Raw genomic sequence first — 25,965 nt, 5'->3', positions numbered from 1 at the left:
AGAAGGGCAGACTTTATGCAAAACATATGCCACCTTCATACGCCATAATGGTCATCAGCAAGCAGGCAGTAAGAACTGGCTCCTTGTAGCAGTCTGACACACCTAGTGCCGCACGTGGGCCATACTGCAGCTGCCCAAGTGGCCTTCGGCTAACTCCGGCTAGTCCTTCCACACACAGTGCTTCCCCTCAATAACAGAGGCCAGTTCACAAGCTGCTTCCCCCCACACCAATTGTGGATCCATTTGTAAGGTTAAGTCTTAAAGGGAGAGATTACATCATATTCATTTATATTATTAAAGAATCTCTCAGATTTATATACCAAGTACTTTACAAAGTGACACACACACACACTGACACACATATACTGAGCTTTTAACTTGAAACAAACCTAGTTTCCTCTCACGTCAAATGAGAAAAATGACAACCCCACCTCATAGGACTATTACGGAGACATGAAGCTGGAGGCCAACCATGGCATCTCCAAGAAAGGAAGTGCCGTGGACTGCTGCACTGCTGCCCACAAGCTAGGGCAAAGGCAGTGTCTCCTGCTGGGCCTGAAAAAGGGACCAACCCTGGGAACACCTTTATGTAGGACTCCTGGCCACCTGCACTATGCAAGACTACATTTCTACTTTCATAAACCACCCCAGATGTGGCATTTACGATAAAGTCCACAGGAAATGAATACTAGCAACCACACATGGCCAAGCATGGTCCCTCAGCCCCAGGACTCCTGGAACTCACATTCTAGCAAAGGATGGCGACAACACAAGGACAGGTGTTGTTCAGTGTTCCAAAGGAAAAATGTAAGCTAGAGGATGAGATGAGTTGGTAGGGGCGGTTAGGGAATCTCTCTTGAGGGATGTTTAAACATAAAGTAAGTGTGGACTGCAGAACTTCATGCTGTCCACTGGTAATTCTTCAGAGAACCATGTAAACACAGGACCCAACAAGAGTTGGAAGCTTAGCAAGAAAAAGCTCAGCAAATCACAAACATGAACAGGGCTCAATAAAACGTTCTAAGCACAGGAGAATCATTTGCCAGCTGGACACCTGGTCTCTCTTCAAAGTCTTCAACAAGGCAATGCAGCTTTTAATTCCCTCCCACCACTCCCATGCTCTAGGAGGGCATGGCCAAAACTCCATTTCTTCGTCAACCTGTGAAGCTTCTCACCCTCACAGGACCTAAGACACGAGGTTTCTAGTGGTCTGACTTCTGCTGCTTAGTACAACAGGCAAATTCCACAGAACCAGTAAGACAGGAGTATCACATACCAACTCCAAACCCACAGCTAAGATGCATGATCACTTCGCAACAAGGCAGGAGTTGGCACCTAGGTCTTCATGGGTTCTTTTGGCAGCTTTCTCCATTTAAGATCCCTCCTCTATTTCCAAAATAAGTTTGTTTCTGTCGTTAGTCTTGGAATAACATGAAGAGCCAAAAACCCTACCAAAAAAATCTCTGAACACTACCACAGATTTATCTGTGAAATTGGAAGTCAAAGCATGAAATTCAAGTATCATAGATTTCTTCACAAAAAGCCAGTCTGGCCCTGGCACGATAGCCTAGTGGTTAAATCCTCCCTCTGCAAGTACCAGGATCACGCATGGGTGTCGGTTCTTGTTCCTGCTGCTCCACTTCCCATCCAGCTCCCTAGCTGTGGGTTGAAAGAGCAGTAGAGGATGGCCCAAAGCCTTGGGACCCTGTACCGCTATGGGAGACCCAGGAGCTCCTGGCTCCAGCTGTGACCACTGCGGCCACTTGAAGGAGTAAATCAGCCGATGGAAGTGTCTCTCCTCTCTGGAAATCTGCCTTTCCAATAAAAAAGCCAATGCTTCCAATGCTTTGCTATAATCAAGTTCCTTTGGCATTTTCAATTAACAATTGTATCTTGAAACTGTATTTTATTTAGATGTGAATCATGAAATCAACAGAAACACAAATGTTAGGTGTTGGACAAATCCTAAAAGTGTTTCAATGGAAATATATATATATTCTACCAGTTTCAAATTGAATGCCACAAGGTAAATAGGAAACAAGACATGTTTACAATTTTACTTGTCATGTAGCTTTTTCCATTCTTCAATTTACTTAGTTGAAAGCAAAGACAATATATCCTACTTTCTCTCAAAACAAGTAACTATTAACACATAATTTAACTCCCCTACGACCAAGAGTTTATTTATTTACTCTGTCCTACTTCATTCCCTGCCCTTGAACTCACTGTGCGTATTTTGCAGGTGATGGGGGAAACCCTGAGAACTTGAGCCAGGGAGGAAACATTGTTCCAACTGGGGCACCATCACAGGAGCAGCCTGAGCTGCTCAGCTGCCCACCGGGCCCTTTCTGTCTTTCCTTCACACATCAGCTTGGAATCAGTCAAACATCTGTTCCCTGCTTAAAGTCTCTCAACACTGACCACTGCAGAAAGAAGAAAGCCCTTCCCTGGAGGGTCGTTCCCAGTTTCCACCAGCTAGCGCCACTTCACCAGCACTTGTATCACTGGATCACACATGAACCCAAGGTTATCCTCCATGGTGTCTTCCTGCCTGCTCTCCTGCGCCCCCTAGTAACCATCTCAAAGAAAGGGTCACCATTACCTCTAGTAGCTAGAATCTCCTGTGACACAGGACTAGCATTTGTTGGCTGAATAAATTAACAGCTTTGTGATTTTAGGAAAATTAATTCAGTCTCACCAAGGCAAACAAATTAAAAACAAAACAAAACAAAGTTTAACTTTATCGTTCATTCATACTCCTTTCTTTTTGCTCAGTAAATTCTTCCCCACAAACTGGAAAAACACCTTAGCAAGAACAACCGACATGAACAGGCTTCAAGCAGTTAACTGCTCAAGACTCTAAATTACATGGAAATGACTATTCACAAACACACCTAGTCATTCATATTCCTAAGATTCATACTAATGAAAACAAGTAAGAATTTAAATATAGATGAGCTCATTTAACACTTCTGCAACATCTACCCAGTAACACTACAATAGGAAAAGATTTAAAATAAAAAAAAAACTAAAGCCCATGAACAGAGGTACCCTTTGTTCTCCTAATTCCAGACTAATATTTGAATAAGGAATACAACATTAAAATTTTCTAAATTCACCTCTGTATTTCTTTAAAATGCACTCCATTTTTTCATCATCAATCACTGTGTATGTTACCTTCATACACTAATATTAATGCAGAACTTAATATTTTATGCTCTTGGATATTTTAAAAATAAATATACTAGATTACAAATTTGATAGAAAAAATTTTAATGAAAACATTAACATACAAAAATTAAATAGCAAAACTGCTTAAAATGCTTTATAATTCAAACAGGTCTGGCTTACTGATACTTCTGCATCAATCTGCTTTCATAAGAACCAATTATTTATCTCTAGTCATTTAGAACTGTGGTAAGGAGAAATGAGAATAAACACATAAGAATCATAAGCCCTTGCTCAGAATATATTGCTCATAACTATTACTTTTCAGCCTACTCTCATATTTAGAAGCTACATACAGGTTTTGCAAAACATGCCAAATCCAGTTAAAAGTTTCTTTCACAAGAAATAGCCACATATGAAGAATCAAGCCTAGTGTTTGATAAAAATTTCACTCTAATAAACCAACTTCTGAAATCCAATCATACAACTTCTGAAATCCAATCATAACAACTTTATGTTACAATTTTAGAGAACATTTTTTAAAAACAGCACAAAGTTACATGATCAAAAAAGTGTCCTAAGTAACCAAAATGTTGAGAAAGTCTCCTTACTATATGCCTATGGCTCAGTTTCATATGAATTTATGGAAAAAAGTTAGCTTGAGCAATTAAATAACTGAATTAATACAAGGAAGTACAATGAACAAACATGTTACTCTTTCATTAGCTAAGCCTCATGAAATATTTTCATCCATGCTTTTACTTTAAACAGTGTTATACTGTCTTTCTGGTATACAAATCAAGGTAAAGCTTAATGTTCTGTCCTCCTAACAACAACTGGAAGAGAATACAGAGATGACTGTTAACATGTGCCATGTTCTATACATATATTTTTTAATACTCCAAATTTAGCAATGTAACTAAGTCCAATCTGAGGTATATTAAAAGAACAAAACATGTTTTTAATGTGCATCGTGGGCAATGTACCACACAAACATTGCAAACACAATTCCACATGCTGAAAGGAGGTAATATTTATATTTTTGCCAGGATGATAGCTCAACAATCACTTCATCTCTTTTCCTGTTCTTCTTCCGGCGACCCTTCAGTCTGTTTTCAAAAGCTTCCAGTTCAGCCTGAATCAAAACAAGGTCAGTTTTGTTAAATCCAATCCATACACTGAATTGAAACTTCCCATTTCAATGAAAATAAATCAATTTGAGAAATGTTTTTAACAGAAATGATAATATCATAAATACATTTAATGTTTTAAAAAATCTTCTCTCTACGACCAGTTGGGCTCAACAAATTTAGAGTTTAGGTTAAAGAAAGGCAAATGGGGAGTAGAAAAGATGATTTCAAGGTGGAGGAATCCACCATGGTGGGAGGGTTTGGGGAGGGGTGGGGAGAACCCAAGTATCTATGTAACTGTGTCACATAATACAATGTAATTACTGAAGTTAAATAATAAAAAAAAAAAAAAAAGGGAAAAAAAAAAAAAAAAAAAAAAAAAAAGAAAAGATGATTTCAGACTGTAGGCCTGACTTTGACACCAAATCTTAATATAACTGATTAAAACTGAATGTCTTTAAAATACGTAGAGTGTTTTTACACTTCAATATATCTTTTAGCCAGCACTAAGTGATACCCACAGAAAAGATAACTATAATTCTACTCTTTTACAAAGCAAGTGATAAACAGTAGTTTGTAGGGGAAAAATGTGAGTGAAAAAGCTGGCAGAAGTTAGGTTCAAATACATTTACAAACAGCAAAAATTCAAGGAAAAAAATGTTTCGTCCTATAAGCCAAAAATGACTATTTCAGGAAGAATTAAAGACTGGCTGTACACAAAGATAAATATGTCACATTCATTACCAAAGGTGAATTTCTATTCTACTGATTAGCACTTACTAGTTTGTAATATAATACACAATAATACAGTTAACGAAAATAAAATTATAAGCTCAAATATACACGTAATTTCCATGCAAGATATCCATGTGAGAGTGTAAATATTTGAGAAGGAAACATAAACTTCAGTTAACTATCCATTATTGTGGCCATTAACTACATTTGAAGAGCTAATGATGTACTTAATACAAAGCAGTATTTCAAGAAGCCCAAGGGTCTGAATATTTTTTGCAATGTTGCCAATATACAAAAAAGAGAAAATATCTTACAACCCGCTGATGAGTACTGGTACAGAAAAATAACTGATGCTTAAATGATGAGTGTACTTATCAAGTAAATAGTATGTTCTAAATATTCATTTTAGAATCAATACATAAGAAATATATTTAAGATTTTCATCTGCAATACAAAGGCAGAAGATGACAGGAGAAAACAAATAATCTTCTAAGATTCTAGTCAACCTGCGTTTTGCTATACTAAGTTCTGCTAACTTATTTTGGAAAGAGCAGTCAAATCAATGGTACAGAAGCACAGAGTGTCAGACGTCATCCTGACCACTCTTCCCTAGGCACATAGATTATTTCTAACGTCCTCCTACATGTCATGCAAGTTTCCATTTCCTCATTCATATCAAACACCTTAAGAAAAACTGAGAAGTAATCAAATATCGCTATTAAAAAGTTGAGCTACTCCCAAGAGCCTCTGAGGAAACCAGGATAATCAGGAATGTACTTGCTATCAAAGAAATAAAAAACAGCTCATTTATTCTTGAAGAGTGATCCAATGGGAAAATAAGGGAGCAATTCAGTGAAACAAATATACTGGTTAGGAAACAACACTTATGTATTCAAGACGATTTTCAACTCAGCAAAACAAAATGCAAATATTTTTGGATGAGTGAAGACCTGGTGCCCAGGAGATGCCAGACAACCATGTGGACACCCTTTCTCCAATGTTCCCACCACAAGAAGTTACAACTCAAAGTTCACGTGGAAGAAAATTAAAAATAGGCAAAATATTTGGTAACATAAGAGTCACAAGCCTTCTTAGTGTTTTAGCACACCTGGAGTAAAGTCAGATATCTCATTTTTGTTTTGAAAAAGCTATGTTAGATTCCTAGTATGACAATCTCTAGTGTGTACTTGGAATTTACTATATGTTAGCACAAAAACTAACAATAATGTCTATACGCATAAACTTGCTTAGTTACCTGCTGTCTTCGCTTTTCTTCTTCAAGAACAGCTCTGGCTTCTGCTTCTTTTATCTGATTATATACATTTAAACAAATTAACAATTTAATCATCAGATTATATATAGAATTCTAACAACTTTTCATCCAGACCCCACTAACCCATAGCAACTCTGAAAGCTTTATAATGAAAATCATTCAAAGTGTACATGTTTTTTTTTTTTTTTTTTTTTAAAGATTTATTCATTTTATTACAGCCAGATATATACAGAGGAGAGACAGAGAGGAAGATCTTCCGTCCAATGATTCACTCCCCAAGTGAGCCACAACGGGCCGATGCGCGCCGATCCGAAGCCGGGAACCTGGAACCTCTTCCGGGTCTCCCACGCGGGTGCAGTGTCCCAATGCATTGGGCCGTCCTCAACTGCTTTCCCAGGCCACAAGCAGGGAGCTGGATGGGAAGTGGAGCTGCCGGGATTAGAACCAGCGCCCATATGGGATCCCGGGGCTTTCAAGGCGAGGACTTTAGCCGCTAGGCCACGCCGCCGGGCCCAAAGTGTACATGTTTTACTGAGAATTCTTACCAAGGTACTAAGTCATTATGGGGGAAGACAGAAGGATGGAGATTTTCAGCTTAACAGCTGCAACAGATATTAGACCACAAATCAAAGAATTCAAAAACTGAAAACTGGAAATTAAAATTTTTCTCTCCTTGAGTAAATATATTAAAAATTTATAATAACAAAAACACAACCAGATTCAAAACGGGGCTATCATATAGTAAGTAGATCTTTAGTACAAAAGTGAAATGATGTGATTTCAAAGCTATTTTTAATGAGCACATCAACAAATGTACAGAAGTAGGAAAAGCATTAGAACACTGAAAATGATATTTAATGAGACATTACCTCAGATGCTTTTCTCTTCATTTCCTTGCATGTTGAGTCACATTCTACTGAAATCTGATTTTCACGTACTTTGTTGCACTGCAATTCCTGCAAATAATCCAAATTCCAAATGAGCTTTCCCTCAAAGTCCTAACTAAATATCATAAAAGCGGTTTACCTAATAGTTTAACATTATAAGCATGATTAGCAGTCAAATCACTAACAACAAGTTACAAGCATTAAATTTCAAAGGAATTAGCATTGCAAGGAACTCAAAGGAAAATGAGAATTAAAACAGTGGCTATGGGGCCCTTGTCTTTTCTCTCACAGGTTTCATGAAATGGTACACATATTGTTCCCACTGGGCCATTTAGTCACTTGGTTTATGCCCATATATTCCTCCTTTACCAGTATATTATACTGAAATTAATTCTTTCCAAGTTTGAATGTTATTTTTTTAATATTTTTATTTTGAATTTTGAGGTACATTTTTGTATAGGCTGGGATTCCCCCCAAAACTCCCACCCCACGTCAGATTTTTCCCATTCTGTTACAATAGTGTAGTCCTTCATAAGGAATAATAATTCTATCAGTCTCTTATTTAAGTGCACCCCAACATTGTTGGTACAGACAATGTTAGACAGTCCAGCTGGACTGTTTGAATGTTATAAGGCTGTTCACCTGAAGTCTTTTTAAGGCAATATTTTCAAAAGGCAATACTGAAGCCAAAACATAGTTTCATAAATCAGAGCAACAAAGACAAATTCCTGACCATTTGTTAAGCCATGAAACTCACTGTGTCACTCACATTGTGTCATTTGCTCAGACTATAAATCTGTAACACACTGCTTCTAACCAAAAAAAGGGGGCATTAAGTTGGGTTCCAACATAAAATAATCTTTCTCCTACTACTAAACTGCAGAAAACTAAATTGCCAAGGCTGATTTTTTAAAACATTTCCAGAAATAGGTGAGTTAATTTTAACAATAACAAAAATATTCAAAGAAATAGTTTAAAATAGAAGGCAAAAAATAAAGCCAAGAAACTGAAGCCCTCTCCCCAAAAAAATCAACTCACATACAGAAATATTTTCAATAACTTACAATATTTACCTTTTTAATTCTTTTACAAGGACATCTAAGTTTTACTTTCTGGTTACAATTTAAGGGGCATTCACCAGGATGACATATCTCTTTACATCTATGACCACAAGGAAGCTAGAATAAAAGCAAATAAAGCAGTTATGTATTTATGTTTTGGTCACTCTCTACTTCCCCAGCACCTCAACAACTATTTTAAAGAAAGAGTCCCGGAGGTGAACAGTGTGGCATCACAAGAAATCAATCCAAGGAGAAAGCATAGTCTCTTCAACAAACAGTACTGGGAAAACTGGATCTACGTATACGGAAGTAAGCAATAAGACAAAAAAAAAAATCAACTCTAATTGGATGAAGGATAGAAATCTACAACCCAATACCATCAAACTACTAGATGAAAGCACCAGTGAAACGACAAGAGATGGGTGTGTAAGCAAAATATGCCATATTTAGAAAATATGCCAGCATAGGCAACCATGGCAAAATAAGAAGCTTCTGCACTGTAAGGAAAACAATCAACAACATGAAGAGGCAACCAACAGAATGGAAAAAAATATTTGCAAATTACACAACTGATAGAGGATTAAAATTCAGGATATATAAAGAACTCAAGAAACTCAACAATATAATAGTCTTTTAGACTGCTCTGTTTATGGCATATTTTTCAAGAAAACCAAAGGAGATTCTGGCAGTAGCAGGAACTCAAGAAAGAATTTCAAATCCAAAATTATGAAAATAGACAACAAATTTTAAGTAAATAGTATCCACTCATATGGTCTATCAAATGTTATGACAGCATTACAACTTAATCACAGCTAAGGCAACGCTCACTTGAAAATGAGTAACTCTTCAAAGGACTGTATTTCTACTTATATACACATCAAGTTATTCAGTCAGATGAAACAAAATATTCTCATTCACTTATTACCCGGAATATCAATTGAGATGAAAGGAAATTTATTTTAACAAGGAAAAATTTGGGATTTGAAGAATTTAGAAAATTAAATTTTAAGTATTCCATGCCCCTAGTTTCTCTTACCCAACAAAGACAGGATTAAGATAATAACAAAATTATTTGAAGTGGCCATTTTTGTAATTTCACATGAATTATTTTTAATATCCCCAGGTTCAATTTCTAAGTTCTTAAACTGGGCAAAAATACTTGAGTAGTTCAAAGCCTTAGTTGAAAGAAAACTTAAGTTTTATATTTAACCAAATATTGATTACTCCATTTAAAGCTTTCCTGCCTCTCCCAAACTCTAAACAGAGTAAGATACACAAATACAAGTATTCATAAGAACTTAAAGGAATGAGATAGTCTTTAACACATCTACACCTCACAATGATTCCTTTTCAAATGTCTACTCAAAATAAGCAACTGTCACGTTCCATTCCAAACAAAAACATTCCTTTAGATGGTAACACCACCCTCCCTTTAGATGATAACAGATGAACTACTACTTAGGTTTCTTAAATTACTGCCAAGAAAAATAACTAGTGACTATATACCTTCTACTCGGATCAATCTTTTAAGTCTTACAGCTTTAACAGAACACTTGACCAAACAACAGAATCTTTTAACAACACAACTTCATATGATTTATATATTTAATAATGAGCTTTATAGATTTAATGATCTGAATGGTAAAAGTACAAAGTGCACAACAAAAATGTTCAGAGAGATGGTTTCTATAATAGCTTCTTCAGACTGTTACAGATATGAATGTTCTCTCACAGTATCTGACTTTGTTTACGCACATTTCTATGCATATACACAACTACTTTTTCAAATAACCTACTATGGATTTACTGTCCAACTGCCTCTGTCTATACAGTTCCTGATGTATATGTATAAGGTATATAAAGTATTTTTAAACTGTTTTCTTAAAAATATGTATGAATGGGTCATTCTTAGCTATGGCATCCTCAGATTTCACAAGGAGATTTGAATCCATCCTAACCATATGAGGTTATAAAAATGAGGTATTTTAACAAATGAATCACCTTTCTTTTCTGAACCTAAATTACTACTGGACCCAGTAAAGGCCTGACCAAGAAAAAAGAGAGAGAATAAAGTCTCAGAGAAGCATCCAGAGAACACAACTTTAAAGGTTCCCTACAGCTTACCTCTTTGGGGCACTGATTTTTGCAACAGCTGAGGAGATGCTTTTCTTTCTCATCAGCTGTGGTTAACTGTCTAAGAATAAGAGCGAAAATTTGATACATTACAAACAAATCCACTTCACAGCATAACTTTTCTAAAGCTAATTCACAATTTCTATTATATCTGGAAAATCATCTTTCTTCACTTATCCTTAACATATATTTTAATTATATCTCCATTCCTAGCAATTATCATCAAATTACTTACAACTCAAACTATTCTGGTCCCCTTTACCTCCTACCAACAAATGAAGTGTCAAAAGAGCAATAATCCCAAGAAGAACCACAAAATACACCTGTGTCTGACCTAATAGTTCCTTCCAGTCCATCATTTGCTACTGACCAACTCATTGTAACTCATAATTGGAATTCCTCATTAAACACACTATACTGTTTGAAAAGTCAAAATCTAGTTTTTAATATTATTTCAATGAAAAAATTTAGGTTATTAATAAAAAAGAATATTTAAAATCTTTTATGTTTTTTTGAGTAAATTATCTATCAATACTAAAAACTAATACATTTTAGATTAGCTTCTACTTTATTTGCTTCTATGACTCAGAATAATTAATAAAAAGCCACAAACATCAGACCCATTTCAATGACTCAGTGGCTAAACCCTTGTCCTGCAAGCACTGGAATCCCAGACGGTTTATGTCCCAGCCGCTCCATTTCCTCTCTAGTTCCCTGCTTCTGGTCTGGGAAAATAGTAAAGGATGGCCCAGTGACTTGGGACCCTACACCCATGTAGGAGACCCTGAAGAAGTTCCTGGCTTGGGCTTTAGATTGGCTCAGCTCTGGCAATAGCAGTTGCTTAGGGAGTAAACCAGTGGACAGAAGATCTTTCTCTGTGTCTCCTCCTCTCTGTAAATCTGACTTTCCAATAAAAATAAATAAACCTTAAAGAGAGAGTCCCAACATAAAGGAATGTAACTACTTTCTAGTAGCCAAGTGACCAGAACCATAACACTACACCATCCCAGTTAGCAGCTAGTGACAATCTACAACAACCTACAGCACATATTTCATTTTTCTTCTGATCTTTCTTCTCCTTTCTCTTATTTTCCCTTTTCCTACTTTTTCTATTTTGTGTTATGAGACAAAACTGTCAAAATGCACTATCAGTTTAGTCTAATGTTAATCAGAATCATTACCATAAATATTCATTAAATTAGCTATAAAAACTGAGATATTAAGTTAGCTATATTCTCTAATACAACAATTCAATTTTCTTGGCTAAAGTTTTATTCAACAGTATCATGAAATTTTACACTGGCTCTACTAAAAAAGTTATGGCATATTTTCATTCTTACTCTAGTTGTAGAGAATAGAAACATGTCTAAAATATGAATTTTAAAGCAGTTAGGTTGAGTAAGTTCTCTATTAATGCTGGAAATAAACAAATTTTAGATTTCAATTCATAAAAAAATAAATTTAAAATCAATCTTTAATACCTGGAGGTAATAATGACAGATGAGGACAGTAAGTACATTAAACAGCTTTCACTGTCCAGTAAAAGGTTCTAGGGACAAATGCTCATCCCTGGGTTACAAGAGGTCAAGCACAAAATGAGCCTTGGATGTTATTATTATGCTAGAAAGCAAGAAATGCTCAAAAAATAATGAAAGCACATCAAAAGGACATGTGAGCAGATCAAAGATGTTCCATGGGCCTATGACGTGTCCAAAAATTTAAACATCAAAACACCTGTTTGCAGATATGAGTAAAATAATAATTGATTGTATTATGCTACTATTAATAAATCAAAGAAGCAAAGGGTATTTCTTACAAGAAAATATCAGCTAATAAATATAGAAGAGACAATGCAACTACAAAATTACCATTTGGCAACTATCATATTAATGACTAATAACTTATACCAGAATCATCAATGCATGCTTAAAACTAGTGACTGAAATTCTGAAGAACAAGTTATACTTGTCTAATTACAGACCTGTATGTTACATAGCTGAGTGTTAATGGTAAATTATGTTAGATTACCATTTAATAGAAAACAATTGAAATTCTTTTCCTTTCAAATGATCCAAAAGCAAAAATTTCAAATTTTAAAATAATCAAGATAAACAGGTCACTCCTAGTGAATAAAAGCTCTAAGAGTAACATTTATAATAAACAAAAGCCTATCCTTTAAATATAGTTTAACAATTATGCTTAAGTAACAATGCATGAGATAAGTTTTGATCAAATTCCACTTTAACAGTTATTTGAACAATTTGTTATAGGAGTGTTTCTCTAGTTCATGTAGCTTTTCTCATAAAAAAAAAATGTCTTACATAGAATCCTCAAATAGAAAAAATAATTTCCCTGGTTAAAAGCAGAGTGAAGCAAGTGGAAGGTAAGGTGATCTGCATTTCTTCCTCTCAAATCACTACAGAAAACGAAAGGCTTGAAGAAGCTGAGGAACACAAATGAAAAACACTCTGCAAAAAGTAGAGTTCAGAAATATACCACAGCATCATTCAAATAACTTCAGTACAATATGAATTTTTCTGGAGTCCACTCACCTACATTCCACATACAGGCTTGTAATCTTGCAGTGACATTTTATTCTCAGCATTTGAACACAAGGAGGACATTCTCCAGGATGACACGGCAAGACACACGGATGTGGACAACCAGGTGGCCGCGCTTTAGAGCATCCTTCTTCACAGTGAAGGCATTCTGGGCCGGCCTGAACAACAGCAAGGAAACAAACCATCTAAGCACAAAAGCCCAATGTTTGCATACATGAAAGTCATGAAACTTTTTTATCCCATTAAAAGGAAGTACTGCTTTAATTCTAAAATGATATACATTCTCATTCATCTTAAAAATATACACATGAAGAACAGTAAGATAGTAAACATATTATTCATACATACTTTTGTGCTTACAAGCCTACAAACTAAATCAAACTCTCACCATATATATATATATATATATTTTTTTTTTTTAAGGTTTTTTATTGGAAAGGCAGATTTCCAAAGATAAGGAGAGACAGAAAGAGAAAGATCTTCCATTCATTGGTTCACTCCCCAAATGGCCACAACAGCCAGAGCTGAACTGATCTAAAGCAAGGAGGCAAGAGCTTCTTCCAGGTCTCCCACATTGATCTAGCGTCCCAAGGCCTTGGGCCATTCTTTACTGCTTTTCTGGGCCACAAGCAGGGAGCTAGAGGAGGACTGGAACAGCAAAGACATGGACTGGCACCTACATGGGATACTGACACTTGCAGGTGCAGGATTAGGCAGCTGAGCCACCACATCATTCCTAAAGTCTCATCTTTTACATAAAACTGACTACATACAATATATCTATTAAAACTGTAAATCACATTCTAAAAAACAGCATTAGAAAAAAAAAGTAAAATTTTATCTACTCACTTTCACTCAGTAAGGACAATCTTCATCAAGCAATGCTAGCTCCTCAAGTTCCATGTTCTAAAGACTATCTTAGTAAGACATGCAGCCAAGAACTTGGGCCCCTGCCATCTAGGTGGGAAACCCAGATGGAGTTTCAGCTCCTGATTTTATCTTGGCTTACCAAGGACCATTGCAGACATTTGAGGAATCAATCATTGGATAGAAAAGCTCTTTTTCTCTCTCTCACTCTGCCTTTCAAATAAATAAATCCTAACAACAAAAATAAAGGAATAACAAATACTGCATCATGCATTACAACTGCCAAAGACAAAAACGTAACTCATAATACAAATAACATTTCCAACAACACAACTCTTATTAATAATTTAAGCATCTTTAAATTTAATGTTACTTAGGAATAAAATCAAGCTTAAAGTTTCTGACTTATTCCTCATTAAGATACTTGTTAATTCCTTACAGAATGAAAATCTATGGAGAATAATTATTTTTCAAACAAACATGTAAAATGTTATTATTTATATTGCTTTTTTTATAAACTGGCTTTTAGAGCTTTTTGAATACTTGATTTCTCATATGCACTTTTTTCTGAAGACTTAATCTCTTTTTTATTAGGAAGGCAGATGTACAGACAGAAGGACAGGCACAGAAAATCTTCCATCTGCTAGCTCACTCCTCAAGTGGCCACAATGGCTGAGGTTGAGCTGAGCTGATCCAAAGCCAGGAACCAGGACCCATGAGCCTCCTCTGGGTCTCCGACATTGCAGCAGGGGCCACAGGATTTGGGTTATCCTCCGCTCTTTCCCAGGCCACAAGCAGGGAGGCTGGATCAGAAACGAGCAGCTGGGATATGAAGCACGGTTCATATGGGACGCTGGCACTTACAGGTAGAAGATTAGCCAATCAAGCTATGGTGCCCACCCCTCTCATATGCTTTTAAAGTGTGAATTATATATACAAACGTACATCTCTGATGCTACTGACATTCCAAAAAAGATTGAGCATTTATTAAAACTGTGAACATTATCTACCATCTGAGTCAGAAATGAAAAACTTGTTTTCAATGGAAAACAAATGCTCTAGACTCAGAGATCGGGAATGAAGAGAGGTGACATTGCATTAGCACAGATCCAGCATGTACACAGCTCCATGCTGAAAGGTGCATTACTACAAGGCAGCACAAAGACGCAGAGTAACATACACCAGGCTGCCAGGACAGCCAAGGAAGGAATGAGGGCAAAACATACAAAGACACTAAAGAAAAATGGAAAAGTATTTATCGTATAATTTTGAAAAAAAACAAGTTTCAAATACACACACATAATCAACCTAAGGCTATTACCTTGTTTTTGCCAGTGCAGACATCAGCTTCAGTTACTCTGTGACATTCTTTCATACACGTACGATTCTGACAATCTAATACTCGGCCACAAACTCTCTTACAAGAGTAGGGTCCTACAGCATGGCATGGCAGTGGGCTCACCTGTTTAGGAAAAAGTGAAGCCAGCACAACATAAACACAGAGAATCTTCTGAACCTATTTCCAAAACAACCTGCTATCATTTAAGAACAAGTTTAACAAAGGGCTAGTACATTTTCATGAACAGCAAAACCTTATCAAAACTAAGATAGCCAATGAAAAAAAGTCTCCAAAACACGTCAAGAAACAAACTATGCTTTCCTAAGAGACAAATGGCAAAATGACAATCATAGAGTAAAAACATATGCCCCAGCTAATTCTCAAATAAAAACACAGTATATTTTACAATTAGCAGACAAACTTTTGTGCTCTTTATAATGAAATCATAACACCACTTCAACAGCATCCCTTCTAACAACTCTATTACAGAAGAGGTATAGATTATAAGCTTTACAGAAAAACTGCCTATAACTCACCTCATGTTTCCCAAGACATTCCCTACAAAGAAAAAATAAAACATTACAAATTCCTCAAAAAGGATATTTAAAGCAAAGATGATAAGGCCTACAGCTTTCTTAAAGTTAAGAATAAGTACATATGCAAAAAGTTAACCAATTATAGCAAGGCATAAGACACAAAGTTATGAAGCAAGAGCCACAGCTTTCTGACCCACCACTAGCACTGAATAACTAGAACTGGAAATTAGAACACAGTACTAGCACAAAAGAAAAGGGAAAAGTGTTGAGCCTAACAGAAAAAAGATTTAACAGGCAGCTTTTCCACAATCAGAAAATGTTCAACCCAGTCTAAGATTTCAAGCACAATAACAAACATATTTAATAATTTTACTATAAAACAGATTAAGGAATTCAAAGGTTATCAACTATTGTATGAGTATCAGACTGCCTATAAAGTGTAATACCAGCGTCTCCTCAGTGTCTTTTAAAGGAAAATTTTATTTATAAAATTTATTTTATAAAACAACTTGGTTCCTCATGATCACAGCCATATAGTTCCTTAAAGAATAGTCTTAACAACTACATAATAACCTCTGTGCTAATGATACTGTCTACAGACTAACACTACCCTACTTTTGGACATAGATCACAATCACACTTTGCTTCCCAACTTGACTGCACAACCTATAAGTATGAAGATATAAGCTGTTCAACCGTGAGCAAAGTTGTAAAAAGAAAAACTGGAGTGGAAGCTTTCAGAAATAAAATAAGAATTTTCTCTTTAAAAGATCAATGCAACAAGATGTACCCATGTGCCTTCTGGAACTTTAATTACAGACAACAGCACCTCCTTTAATTGTATACTGCTTATAAGAACTCTGCTTCCTTTTTCCCCAAGAACATGTCAGCTCCTCTACTCAAAACATGAAACATGCCAGGATTCCTTTATTACCACAGGTTCAATTCCTCACAGCTCAGTTTCCCCACAGCTCAGCCTGAGTTTCTTGCTCATCCAAGAAACTACTTCATTGCTAATAATTTCCTTCAAGTATGTCTTTCAAGGCTGACTTATCTTGCTTTCCTCTGTCCTTAACCTCCAGAATGGGAATCGTCAGGAAATCTAAGAAATGATGAGTCTCTTAGATGTGTTTCTATAACTAGAAGCCCAAATAGCTATACAAAATTGGTAAGAACATCAACATCCAGCTGAGGGAGAAGATCAAAAAGAAAAAACTGTCCATAGATGATTTCCAAGACACATCGCAAATATATCTTAAAATCAAAATTGAAAAAGCAGCTTAACATAGTGACTAGTTTACAGGCAAGACCCCATGATGAAATAAATCAAGAAACAGAGAAGCAGTTAACTTAAAATACAGATAAAACTATGCCCAAAAATTTTTAAGTTAAAATGGTACTACTTACATAGGAATTGGAACTTGACATGGCGGACAAGGTAACGCAGTCTGAATAAATGTTGGCTCTGAAACCTGTTCCCAAGGGCCAGTGGGCTGGTGCTGTTCAGTAAAATATGATAATAATTTAAACTCTGAACAAATCAATTAAATGGTCATTTTAAGAATCTAATAGTTTCAAGTATCCTGCGTTTAAGCAGGGTGAAAACCGTGCTTTCTAAAATGTCTTATTTCATCCCTATCAGTTGTTCTTCTCCATTAACATTTGGTGTTAAAACTGAGGCAGGTTACAGTCTGAGGCGGGCTACAGTCTGAGGCGAGCTACAGTCTGAGGCGAGCTACAGTCTGAAGAAATCAAAGGCAGTATGGCCTCCTTTAATTCTCATTAGCCAAAAGGGAAATGAGAAACACAGCCGCAAAACTCCAAAACCACTAGGTGAATGCAATCTATATCATTTTGTTCTGTGCCATTTCCTATCACCTAGAAATGGCTTGACAAATAGTGAGGACTTGAAAGTCACAGGACAGGTGACTAGACCTGTAAGAAGACTAGAATAAGTATCACCCTAAGCCACAATATATGAAAGACTGCCAGATTCATGTATATCATAATTATGACAGGAACATTACACTGCAATAATCAACATTTATTTACTGGTTTGTCTCCATTTCTATACTCTAAGCTTCTTACAGCAAAAGATTAAGTCTTATTTATTTTATACCCCAGCTCCTACCACATCATACAGGATTTATTACACAAGAAGTGCCTGATCACTCCTTTTTAAGTAGCTAAGTAAAATCAGGAAAATCTGACCACAGTAATAGACTGTCTCAATTTTAAGAGCGTTCTCTTACCCTGCCAGACTGCTTTACTAATGCTTGGTCATGACACGGAGCAGGACACAGGTGACCGCACTTCTCCAAAACTTTGTGACAAGGTTGATGACACGGGGGACAAGAGCCAAAGTGACAGCGATGCTTTTCTTGACTTGTATGATGACAAGTTGGTGGTCGACTAAATCATAAATTTTTCTTAAATTATTGATTATTAAACAATCACATCTAAAGTACAATTACCCACTTATATACCTTCCAGTTTAACAAGCAAAAAGCATACTGTGACTACAAGCATTTAACACAAAGACAAAACGTAAAATTAAATACCAATGATAAACACATATATTTTTTTAGATTGTAAGGCACCACAGTTTCATACTAACCTGCACAGCTCTTTGCACCTGGGTGGTCTTGTGGTACGCTCTCGACCACAGGGTACTGTCACCTTTGTCTTACCACAACTGCACTTGACATCGACAGTTTCTGGGCACGGGTAGCAACTGCCTGCAAAAACAACAAACAAAAGATGCTCAAAAAGAAGTTTTCTTAATTGCTCAAGTACCCTTCAATAATAAAATCAATGTATTTTTTTTTCTTTGCAAAATAGGATATTCTACAAGAAGAATTAAGAATGACAATAAAACAAACAAAAGCTACGATGTCTGAAATCAGATGAAGCACACAGGAGGATCTTGGAAATGCTAGCCAGGTTGCATCTAATGATTTGAGTTCTGATTACATGGTGAAGTTTATTTTGTAAAAATTCATCACAGTGGCCGCCACTATGGTCTAGAGGGTTAGGCTGTAGACTTCAACACTCTCTCCCATATGGGTGCCAGTTCATGAATTAGTTGCCTTACTTCATTCAGTCCTACTCGGCCAATGTGGGCAAATCTGTGAAAGCAATGGAAGACACCCAAGTACTTGGGCCTTGCACCCACAAGGAGACCTGCATCAAACACCTGGCGTTAACCTAGCCCTGCCCATTGCAGCCATTCTTGGCAAGAACCAAGTCTCACTCTCGTTCTTCTTTGGCCTTTTCTGTCTCTCCCTTTCCCTATGTTACTCAGGCTTCCTAATAAGTGAATCTTATTTAAAAATTCACTACACTATAATTTTATGGTTTTTACACTTTTCTATATAGACACTAGAACCTTAATAGTCAAAAATTTTTATTTAAAATAATGTGTTCCAAACAAATTTAACATATTACTCATTCAAACCTCAATAAAAAATATATTTAAACTTTTGAAAAGTCTAATATGGACAATAAATAATTTTTTTGCCTATTATCTCACCTACACAGTAAATTATTTTCAGACAAATCCTCCAATAAAGAACAACTCCTCCCTGGTGACATGATGATGGTTATTGACATGCACAGTCAGTTTTCCATTATTTGTGTTCTTAAAACTAAGTTATAAACTTTCCTTTATGGTCATAATTCCAAATTTTTCTTTTAAACATTTTAAAAAGAATTATTGGGCTTCAGCTTTTTGCTCCTTTGTTTTGGTTTCATAGAAATACACAGCAACACAATTAGAGAAGCCTTTTGCAACAAGCTATAAAAATTTCTCTTTAACAGGATCTGAGATCTGAGACCATCTTGAAGGTTTTCTCTAGTTGAGTTTTCCCAAGCAACTTTAACAGAAAGGAAATAATAGGGAAGGCAGAAGAGTTTTCAACTGAGGAGCACTGAACAGAGTGCTGCTTAGGTATTAGGACGAAGTGAAGTGCTAACAAGCATTTAACCCAATAGATAAAGGATGAAAAACAGAAAACAGCCTCATTTAACAACCCTAGAAGTTAGATCAAAATAGTCCCCTAGAACAACACAAATTAAAAATTTTGATTCAAGTAATCAACACAGAGAAAAAAATCATAGACAGAAATACAGCAAATACTATAATTTAGTAAGGTCTCATCTTGACGGTAATATGAGACAAGTTATCTGCAATCATACCATTGTTTTATTTTGATCTTTCAAAAAATGTTACATGATCCAAGGTGTTCAGCCTATTATCGTCTACACTAATATATTCAGCAATCCAAAGAATTTAATGAAAATCAACCTTTTTGTAACTCTAAACTTCAGAATCATTTTTAAAAACTAAATTTTCAGAACAAAAATTGTTTTCTAAATAGTGTTACTATTGGTCAACAGAATTTATTACAGGTATAGCATGACAAGTAAAACAGCTGTCTACATCAGGACTAATTAAAATGGCTTCAGTGATACAAAAAGCAGCATATGTAAATGTACGTAGGGTGATCAATAGGTCAATAGCCAAAATAAACACAACTCCCGTAATTCCAGAAGCACTAACAGATGACTCTGATATTAAAAAGAATTGTAAATCACACTTTCATGAAGTCATCATGAAAAGTTAATATCCTCGCCCTCTGAGTGATACAGCTATAATTTTGATTATGAGAGTATCTCAAATGATCAGCAGTGGTATGAGATGATTTTATATACATATATATATCGGTAAATATGGTCTGAAATTGTGCAAAAAACATCCACATACTTTATAGCAGGGGAAATTTTTTTCAGGGGATAATAAGCTTCTTCTGAATCGAATTAAGCATGTTGAAAAAATATACTGACAGGAAATATAAAACTTGAATTTGAATAAACTTTTAGATTCAACTCTACAATTTCGAAGAAATGCAAAATGTGTTAAATATTACCAGACACAGACGCAGTCTCCGGTCAGATTGAGAAATCAAATAAAGCAACCTGGTTTCTTTAACAAATAAATCATGGAAAAACAAGGGAAAGAAGGAGGGAAATTACAGTTTAAGACTTGAGACAGATCAACAGGTGGCAACTTGTCAATCTGTTTGAGTCATACAAACTGAGGTAAAAATGAAGATACCTCTGAGACAACAAGAAAACACGAGACTTGTTGATATGAAGAAATATGATAACTATTTTCATTTAAGAAACAATCTTTCACAAAGACTGAAACTCTTACAAGTTTTGCTTCAAAATATCATGATGAAGAATTTTCAGCACTTCTCCACTATGTATGTTTGCACTAGCCTTTTGCCTGACACTTTCAATTGTGGTAAGAATGTTCTTTTCTGCTTCTAATTAAATTTTTGTCAAATAAAGGTGTTGAATCTTATCAATCACTTTACACATTCTCCCTTTAATTCATTATGTTAAAAATCACATGATGAAATTATCTAAAGTTAAAATAGACACATAATACTGAAATAAACCTAACTTCCAAATGACAGAATAATACCAGATATCCAAATCTGAGGAGCTTAAATTTTAACACTTGTACAAATGAGCCCATCAGCCAGAAGGGACTATAATTTTCTATTTCTTTGTCAGATGGTTTAAAAAGCTAAAAATTTTATACCTTAAATCATTTAAGAAAAAACTGAACTTTTATATACCCTATAAATATTTGCTAGAAATCAGTAAAAAATGAACTAGGTCTGATGTTTTCTTTGAAAATTTTGAACTACTGACTCAGTTTAACAGTCAAATAATTTTCCCATTTCCTAAATAAAGGCCAATGATCTACAGGGTCCCAAGGTCCTAAAAATCCTTTATCTTCTTTATGTCATCATCTGTGTGACCTATTATCTTACATTTTTCCCTTTGTGCATCACTGTTTTTTTCCTAGAATACTTCCCCACCTTCACATTCACGTGGCTTAATCCTCAACTTTATTCAGGTCTCCTCCCCAAAATCACCTTTTCCAAGTTCTCCCTGGTCACGGTGTATAAAACAGCTACTCCATCCCTATCATCATGCTTATATTTTTACTCTAGCATTCTTTTAATCCTTGTCACTATCCAATATCTCCACATTAATGTATTTGTATTTTGCCATGCAGGGAAGAGTCAAGATTCTTAAAAAGCAGTGATTTTGTCAATGTTGTTTAGTCTTACAATTTCAGCTCCTAGTACTTGGCAAATAATAAAAAATACCTACTTATGACTTAGAATACAATTCTCAAAATGTAGTCTAGGAACCACATAAGTCCCTTAGACTCAGCCAAGGAGACTGCAAGGACTCCTATACATGGAATTTCAAACAAGTTAGTGACAAAGGATATCATAACACAGTAAATGCAGAAACAGACATATGAAACCAGGTATTAAAAACAAAAACATAAAACTATCATTTCACTTTACCAAATACACTCAGCTTTACCAAAAATCATGTTATTTGTATTAGGATGCAATGGTTTATTATTGCTATTTTAGAACAAAATAATAAATACTACATTTTAATGTCAAATACAATAAAGTCAATGAATAAAATCCACATTAATAAAAGCTTTTTGTGTCCAAAAAATAAAGGGTTCCTCAGACAAAAAATGTTTGGGAACCACTGGCTTTGATACATCTAATATCTCACTATACTTAATTCCATAGAAACATATAAAATTTACTATAATACTGAAAAATCTCTATCTTAATTAAGTTTTAAAAACCCATAGGGAAGGTCAGGAGGAAGTGAAGAAACAGTAACTCAGTGCTAGGAAAGCACAATACTTCTTATATTTGGAAGACTTGGATTCAAATATTTGCACTGCTACCCTGAACATTTTCCCAAGTGAACCCTCAGCAGCTTCCATCTCTTTGCCCACTTGACTGGACAACAAGATGCTGGACTCTATGTTTGGTATACGCTTGCAATGGGGGATTCTCAACTGAACTTGAACTGTGGTTATGCAACAAGGTGGAGGAATCCACCATGGTGGGAGGGTTTGGGGAGGGGTGGGGAGAACCCAAGTATCTATGAAACTGTGTCACATAATACAATGTAATTAATGAATTAAAAATAATAAATAATAAAAAAGAAAAAAAACCATAAGAACACTGGCAGTTCTCATTTTTTCTCAACATTGTTAAGAGCTCAAGTAAGATAGAGAATGTGACTATTGTTTATTAATTAGAAAGTTTTATGTAAACACAAACAGAAAATTAGAGCTATTGTTAAATTTTACCTCTGTGGCAGACAGATGGACACTTATGGTTTCTACATCCTAAAGTCCGTCCACAGTTTTGATCACAAGGTGGACAGTTTCCAGGGCAACACTGAAGAGAAAGCAATATATAAAAAATGGGTAATTTGAAAACTCATGCATCATATGGATATCTTTACTAGCTATCACAAAACTTATGGGAAGTAAAAGATATTTCTTTATGCTTTAAGAATGAAAGTATTCAAGAGTATCAAACTTCTGCTAAATATATTATTATTAAGAAATTAAATAATCAAAAGGACAATGATCTAGTTCAATTAAAGCCATATCACATACTCCTCCTCTTCAGTTAATCAGTCTATGACTCAAAAAAATATTTGCATCAAATAATTTCATTTTTTTATCTATGTTGCAGGGGTGGGGAACATTTCTCCTAGAGGTCAAATAAGGTCCATGAAATCCCCTTGCCTAGTCCTACCATCCCAAGTGCAGACAGGGCTCAAAATGCAATAAATCTATAGCTGGTTAATTTTTAAGTGGATAATGAGGTCACTAATACCCAAACGGCCTCTGGCAGAAAAAAAGTTTCCCACACCTGACAGACTGACAATATTTTAGACCATTGGTTGGCTGTTTCTTAAATTTAATAAACATAAAATCAGGAATGGGTATTTGGCCTACTAATTAAAACACCAGCTGGTTCACCCACATGCCACATTGCAGTGCTTGAGTTCAATTCCAGCTCAGCTCCAGATTCCAATTTCCTGCTAATGAAGCCCTAGAGGACAGCAGGTGCTGGCTCAAGCAGCTGGGCCACTGCCACCTTCATGGCAGATTTGAACTGACTTCCCAGCTCACAGATCTGGACTAGCCAAAACCAAGTAGTTGCAGGTATATGCAGCGTGATTCCAGAATGAGAATTCTCCCAAATTCTCTCCTCAACATTCACATAAATTGAACAAATTAAACAGTAAAATAAAATCACTTTAATGTAAGAATTTGTTCAACAGTTAACTTTAAGCTGTGGGAGAAGAGATAAATTATCTTTCCTTATTTTATTACTTTCCAGATTTCCAATCTGTGAGAAAATTGTGATCTGTTCCAGTTTTTCATTCACAAATACCCAGTAACTAGTTAAAGTCTATATTGCTTCCTTATTCCTTTTCTGATTCCTCACATTCCTAAACTTTGGAGTAGAAATAATGGTCACAATTATCTTACGGGAATTCAGGATTATAATTTACATAAGTATAAGTTTCAGTATATAAAACAGCTCAAAACAAAATACATACTACTAAAAATCAATCAAAACTCAAAACTGCTCATATAATTGGAGAAACATTTCTCAAGTAATATTTGGTAACTATCACTTTGCCAGAGCAAGGAGGGAAAAGGTTATGTGCTCAATGAACAGAAAAAGTCTAAAGATACTTCTTCTTCAGCTGGTGATGGAGTAACAATGACTGGATTTACCTCTATATATCAAACAACTGAAAAAACAGACAAAAGATAAAATCTACAGCTTTCAGACAGGGAATAAGGCAGCACAGGAAAGTAATATCTAAGAGACAGGAACTAAATAAGGTGCCTGGAATTAGTATCGATTTATACATGAAGAATTCCAGGCTACAGCACAAAAAGAAAGATCACATTCAGAGTTTGGCTGTCTCACCAAGCTGAGGAGACAAAATTGATAGTTGAGAGGGGCCAATGTGGCTAGAATTTGTGCCAAGGAAATAATAGTACAAAAAACCTCCAGAGAACTCCAGAAGGGATCCCTTAGGTCTTTGGATGAGCCCTGATCTGTGTATGTGTGAGAAAAAACTACTCAAAATCTGAGAAACAACCAGCAGGAGGAGAAAGCACTGTTTTCACAGATTACACAGGGTTTGGAACACTCAGTTACTGTCTCAGTACAGAGTGCCAAATGAGCCCTAGGCAAAGGAGTACTCTGGTTTACACCTAACATTTAATCAAGTCTCAAATATACCAAGTGAGTCCTAAGTAACCTAACCCTGCCCCAGAACAAACCTGAAAAATATGTAACAAAACACAGAACAAAACAAAAGGGGCACCAAAAAAAAGTAAAGTACAATGTCTAGAACCAGTTAGAAATGTCTCAGAAAGCCAAGAAACAAGAAAATATAACAGAAAGCAATAGCAAAACCAAGGCTCCCAGCTTTGTCCCATCCCAGCCCCCAGTGGTGTCAGGCATCTGGGGAATGAAGCAGCAGATGAAGGCTCTCTCTCTCTGTCCCTTTCTTCCATAAAGTCAGCCTTGCAAAGAAATTAAAAAACCTTATAAAAATCCTTCGGGTAGGAAACAAAACCAAATCTACAGAAAAGAATTGTGCATCACAAAGTAAGTATAATGAGAAAAATCAAACACTTTTTCTTTTTCAAACTCTTGAAAAAAAGTATTTAAAGCAAAAATAAAAATATTGCATTTGGGACTTTAAAAAATACACAGAATAAAAAGTATGAGAATTATATATTTTATTTCTGGAATAAATACATTATTTTAAATAAACTGTGGTGAGATTCTTAGAGAATACAGAGACTAACGAAGTGGTTCACACCAAAAAGGGGCAATGGGAATAGTTAATAAGCAAATAAAGTAAACAGATGAAAAAAATGGGAAATGATATGCAGTGTTGTTAACACCAAGAAAGGGGAAAAATAACCCTGATCTTACTACCAGAGACACATATTTCGTAATAACAACAACAAAAAAAAATCTCAATTACAAATCCATACACTCAATAAAACAATAAGCCAAGCATTTGTACGTTAAATTTTAAGTGGACATTAAATCCCTGTCACCACAGAAACCATTACTCAAAAACTGCTAGTGATGAGTTAAAAGTCAGGGAACAGAAGCGGTACACAAATCAAAGTGAGAGCATTATGTACGAGACAGAAGAGACTCTGTTGTTAAAAACATGAATAGGTAGGATTCAGCACCAATACAAATAATTAAAGCTAACCACAAATATTTATTAATACTTTGCATGGAAAGCAAAGACTACTCCTGCACATTTGAGTAACCAATCAAGGCAGTGTTGCTCACAGATCCAAAAATG

The 25,965-nt window shown here is 35.5% G+C and overlaps 1 protein-coding gene across 3 annotated transcripts in view; it reads right to left on the bottom strand.

The window, feature by feature from the left end:
• Positions 1–3,160: 3,160 nt before the first annotated feature.
• The window catches only part of NFXL1 (nuclear transcription factor, X-box binding like 1), a 37,373-nt gene continuing 14,568 nt past the window's right edge, over positions 3,161–25,965 (bottom strand). For all 3 annotated transcript variants that reach the window (XM_058670141.1, XM_058670139.1, XM_058670140.1), the window contains exons 12-23: positions 22,904–22,994; positions 18,308–18,428; positions 17,943–18,102; positions 17,098–17,189; positions 15,691–15,712; positions 15,137–15,277; positions 12,940–13,106; positions 10,379–10,448; positions 8,267–8,371; positions 7,176–7,262; positions 6,289–6,342; positions 3,161–4,303 (exon numbers count right to left, since the gene is read on the bottom strand). In XM_058670141.1, the coding sequence (XP_058526124.1) occupies positions 4,130–4,303; positions 6,289–6,342; positions 7,176–7,262; positions 8,267–8,371; positions 10,379–10,448; positions 12,940–13,106; positions 15,137–15,277; positions 15,691–15,712; positions 17,098–17,189; positions 17,943–18,102; positions 18,308–18,428; positions 22,904–22,994 (1,284 nt within the window). In that variant the 3' untranslated portion in view covers positions 3,161–4,129. The remainder of the gene's footprint in view (positions 4,304–6,288; positions 6,343–7,175; positions 7,263–8,266; positions 8,372–10,378; positions 10,449–12,939; positions 13,107–15,136; positions 15,278–15,690; positions 15,713–17,097; positions 17,190–17,942; positions 18,103–18,307; positions 18,429–22,903; positions 22,995–25,965) is intronic.

Source organism: Ochotona princeps, chromosome 11 (genome assembly GCF_030435755.1).
Source record: "Ochotona princeps isolate mOchPri1 chromosome 11, mOchPri1.hap1, whole genome shotgun sequence".
Classification (NCBI taxonomy): domain Eukaryota; kingdom Metazoa; phylum Chordata; class Mammalia; order Lagomorpha; family Ochotonidae; genus Ochotona; species Ochotona princeps.
Note: the sequence above shows the minus strand (reverse complement) of the source record. Positions and strands in the feature narration are given on the sequence as shown.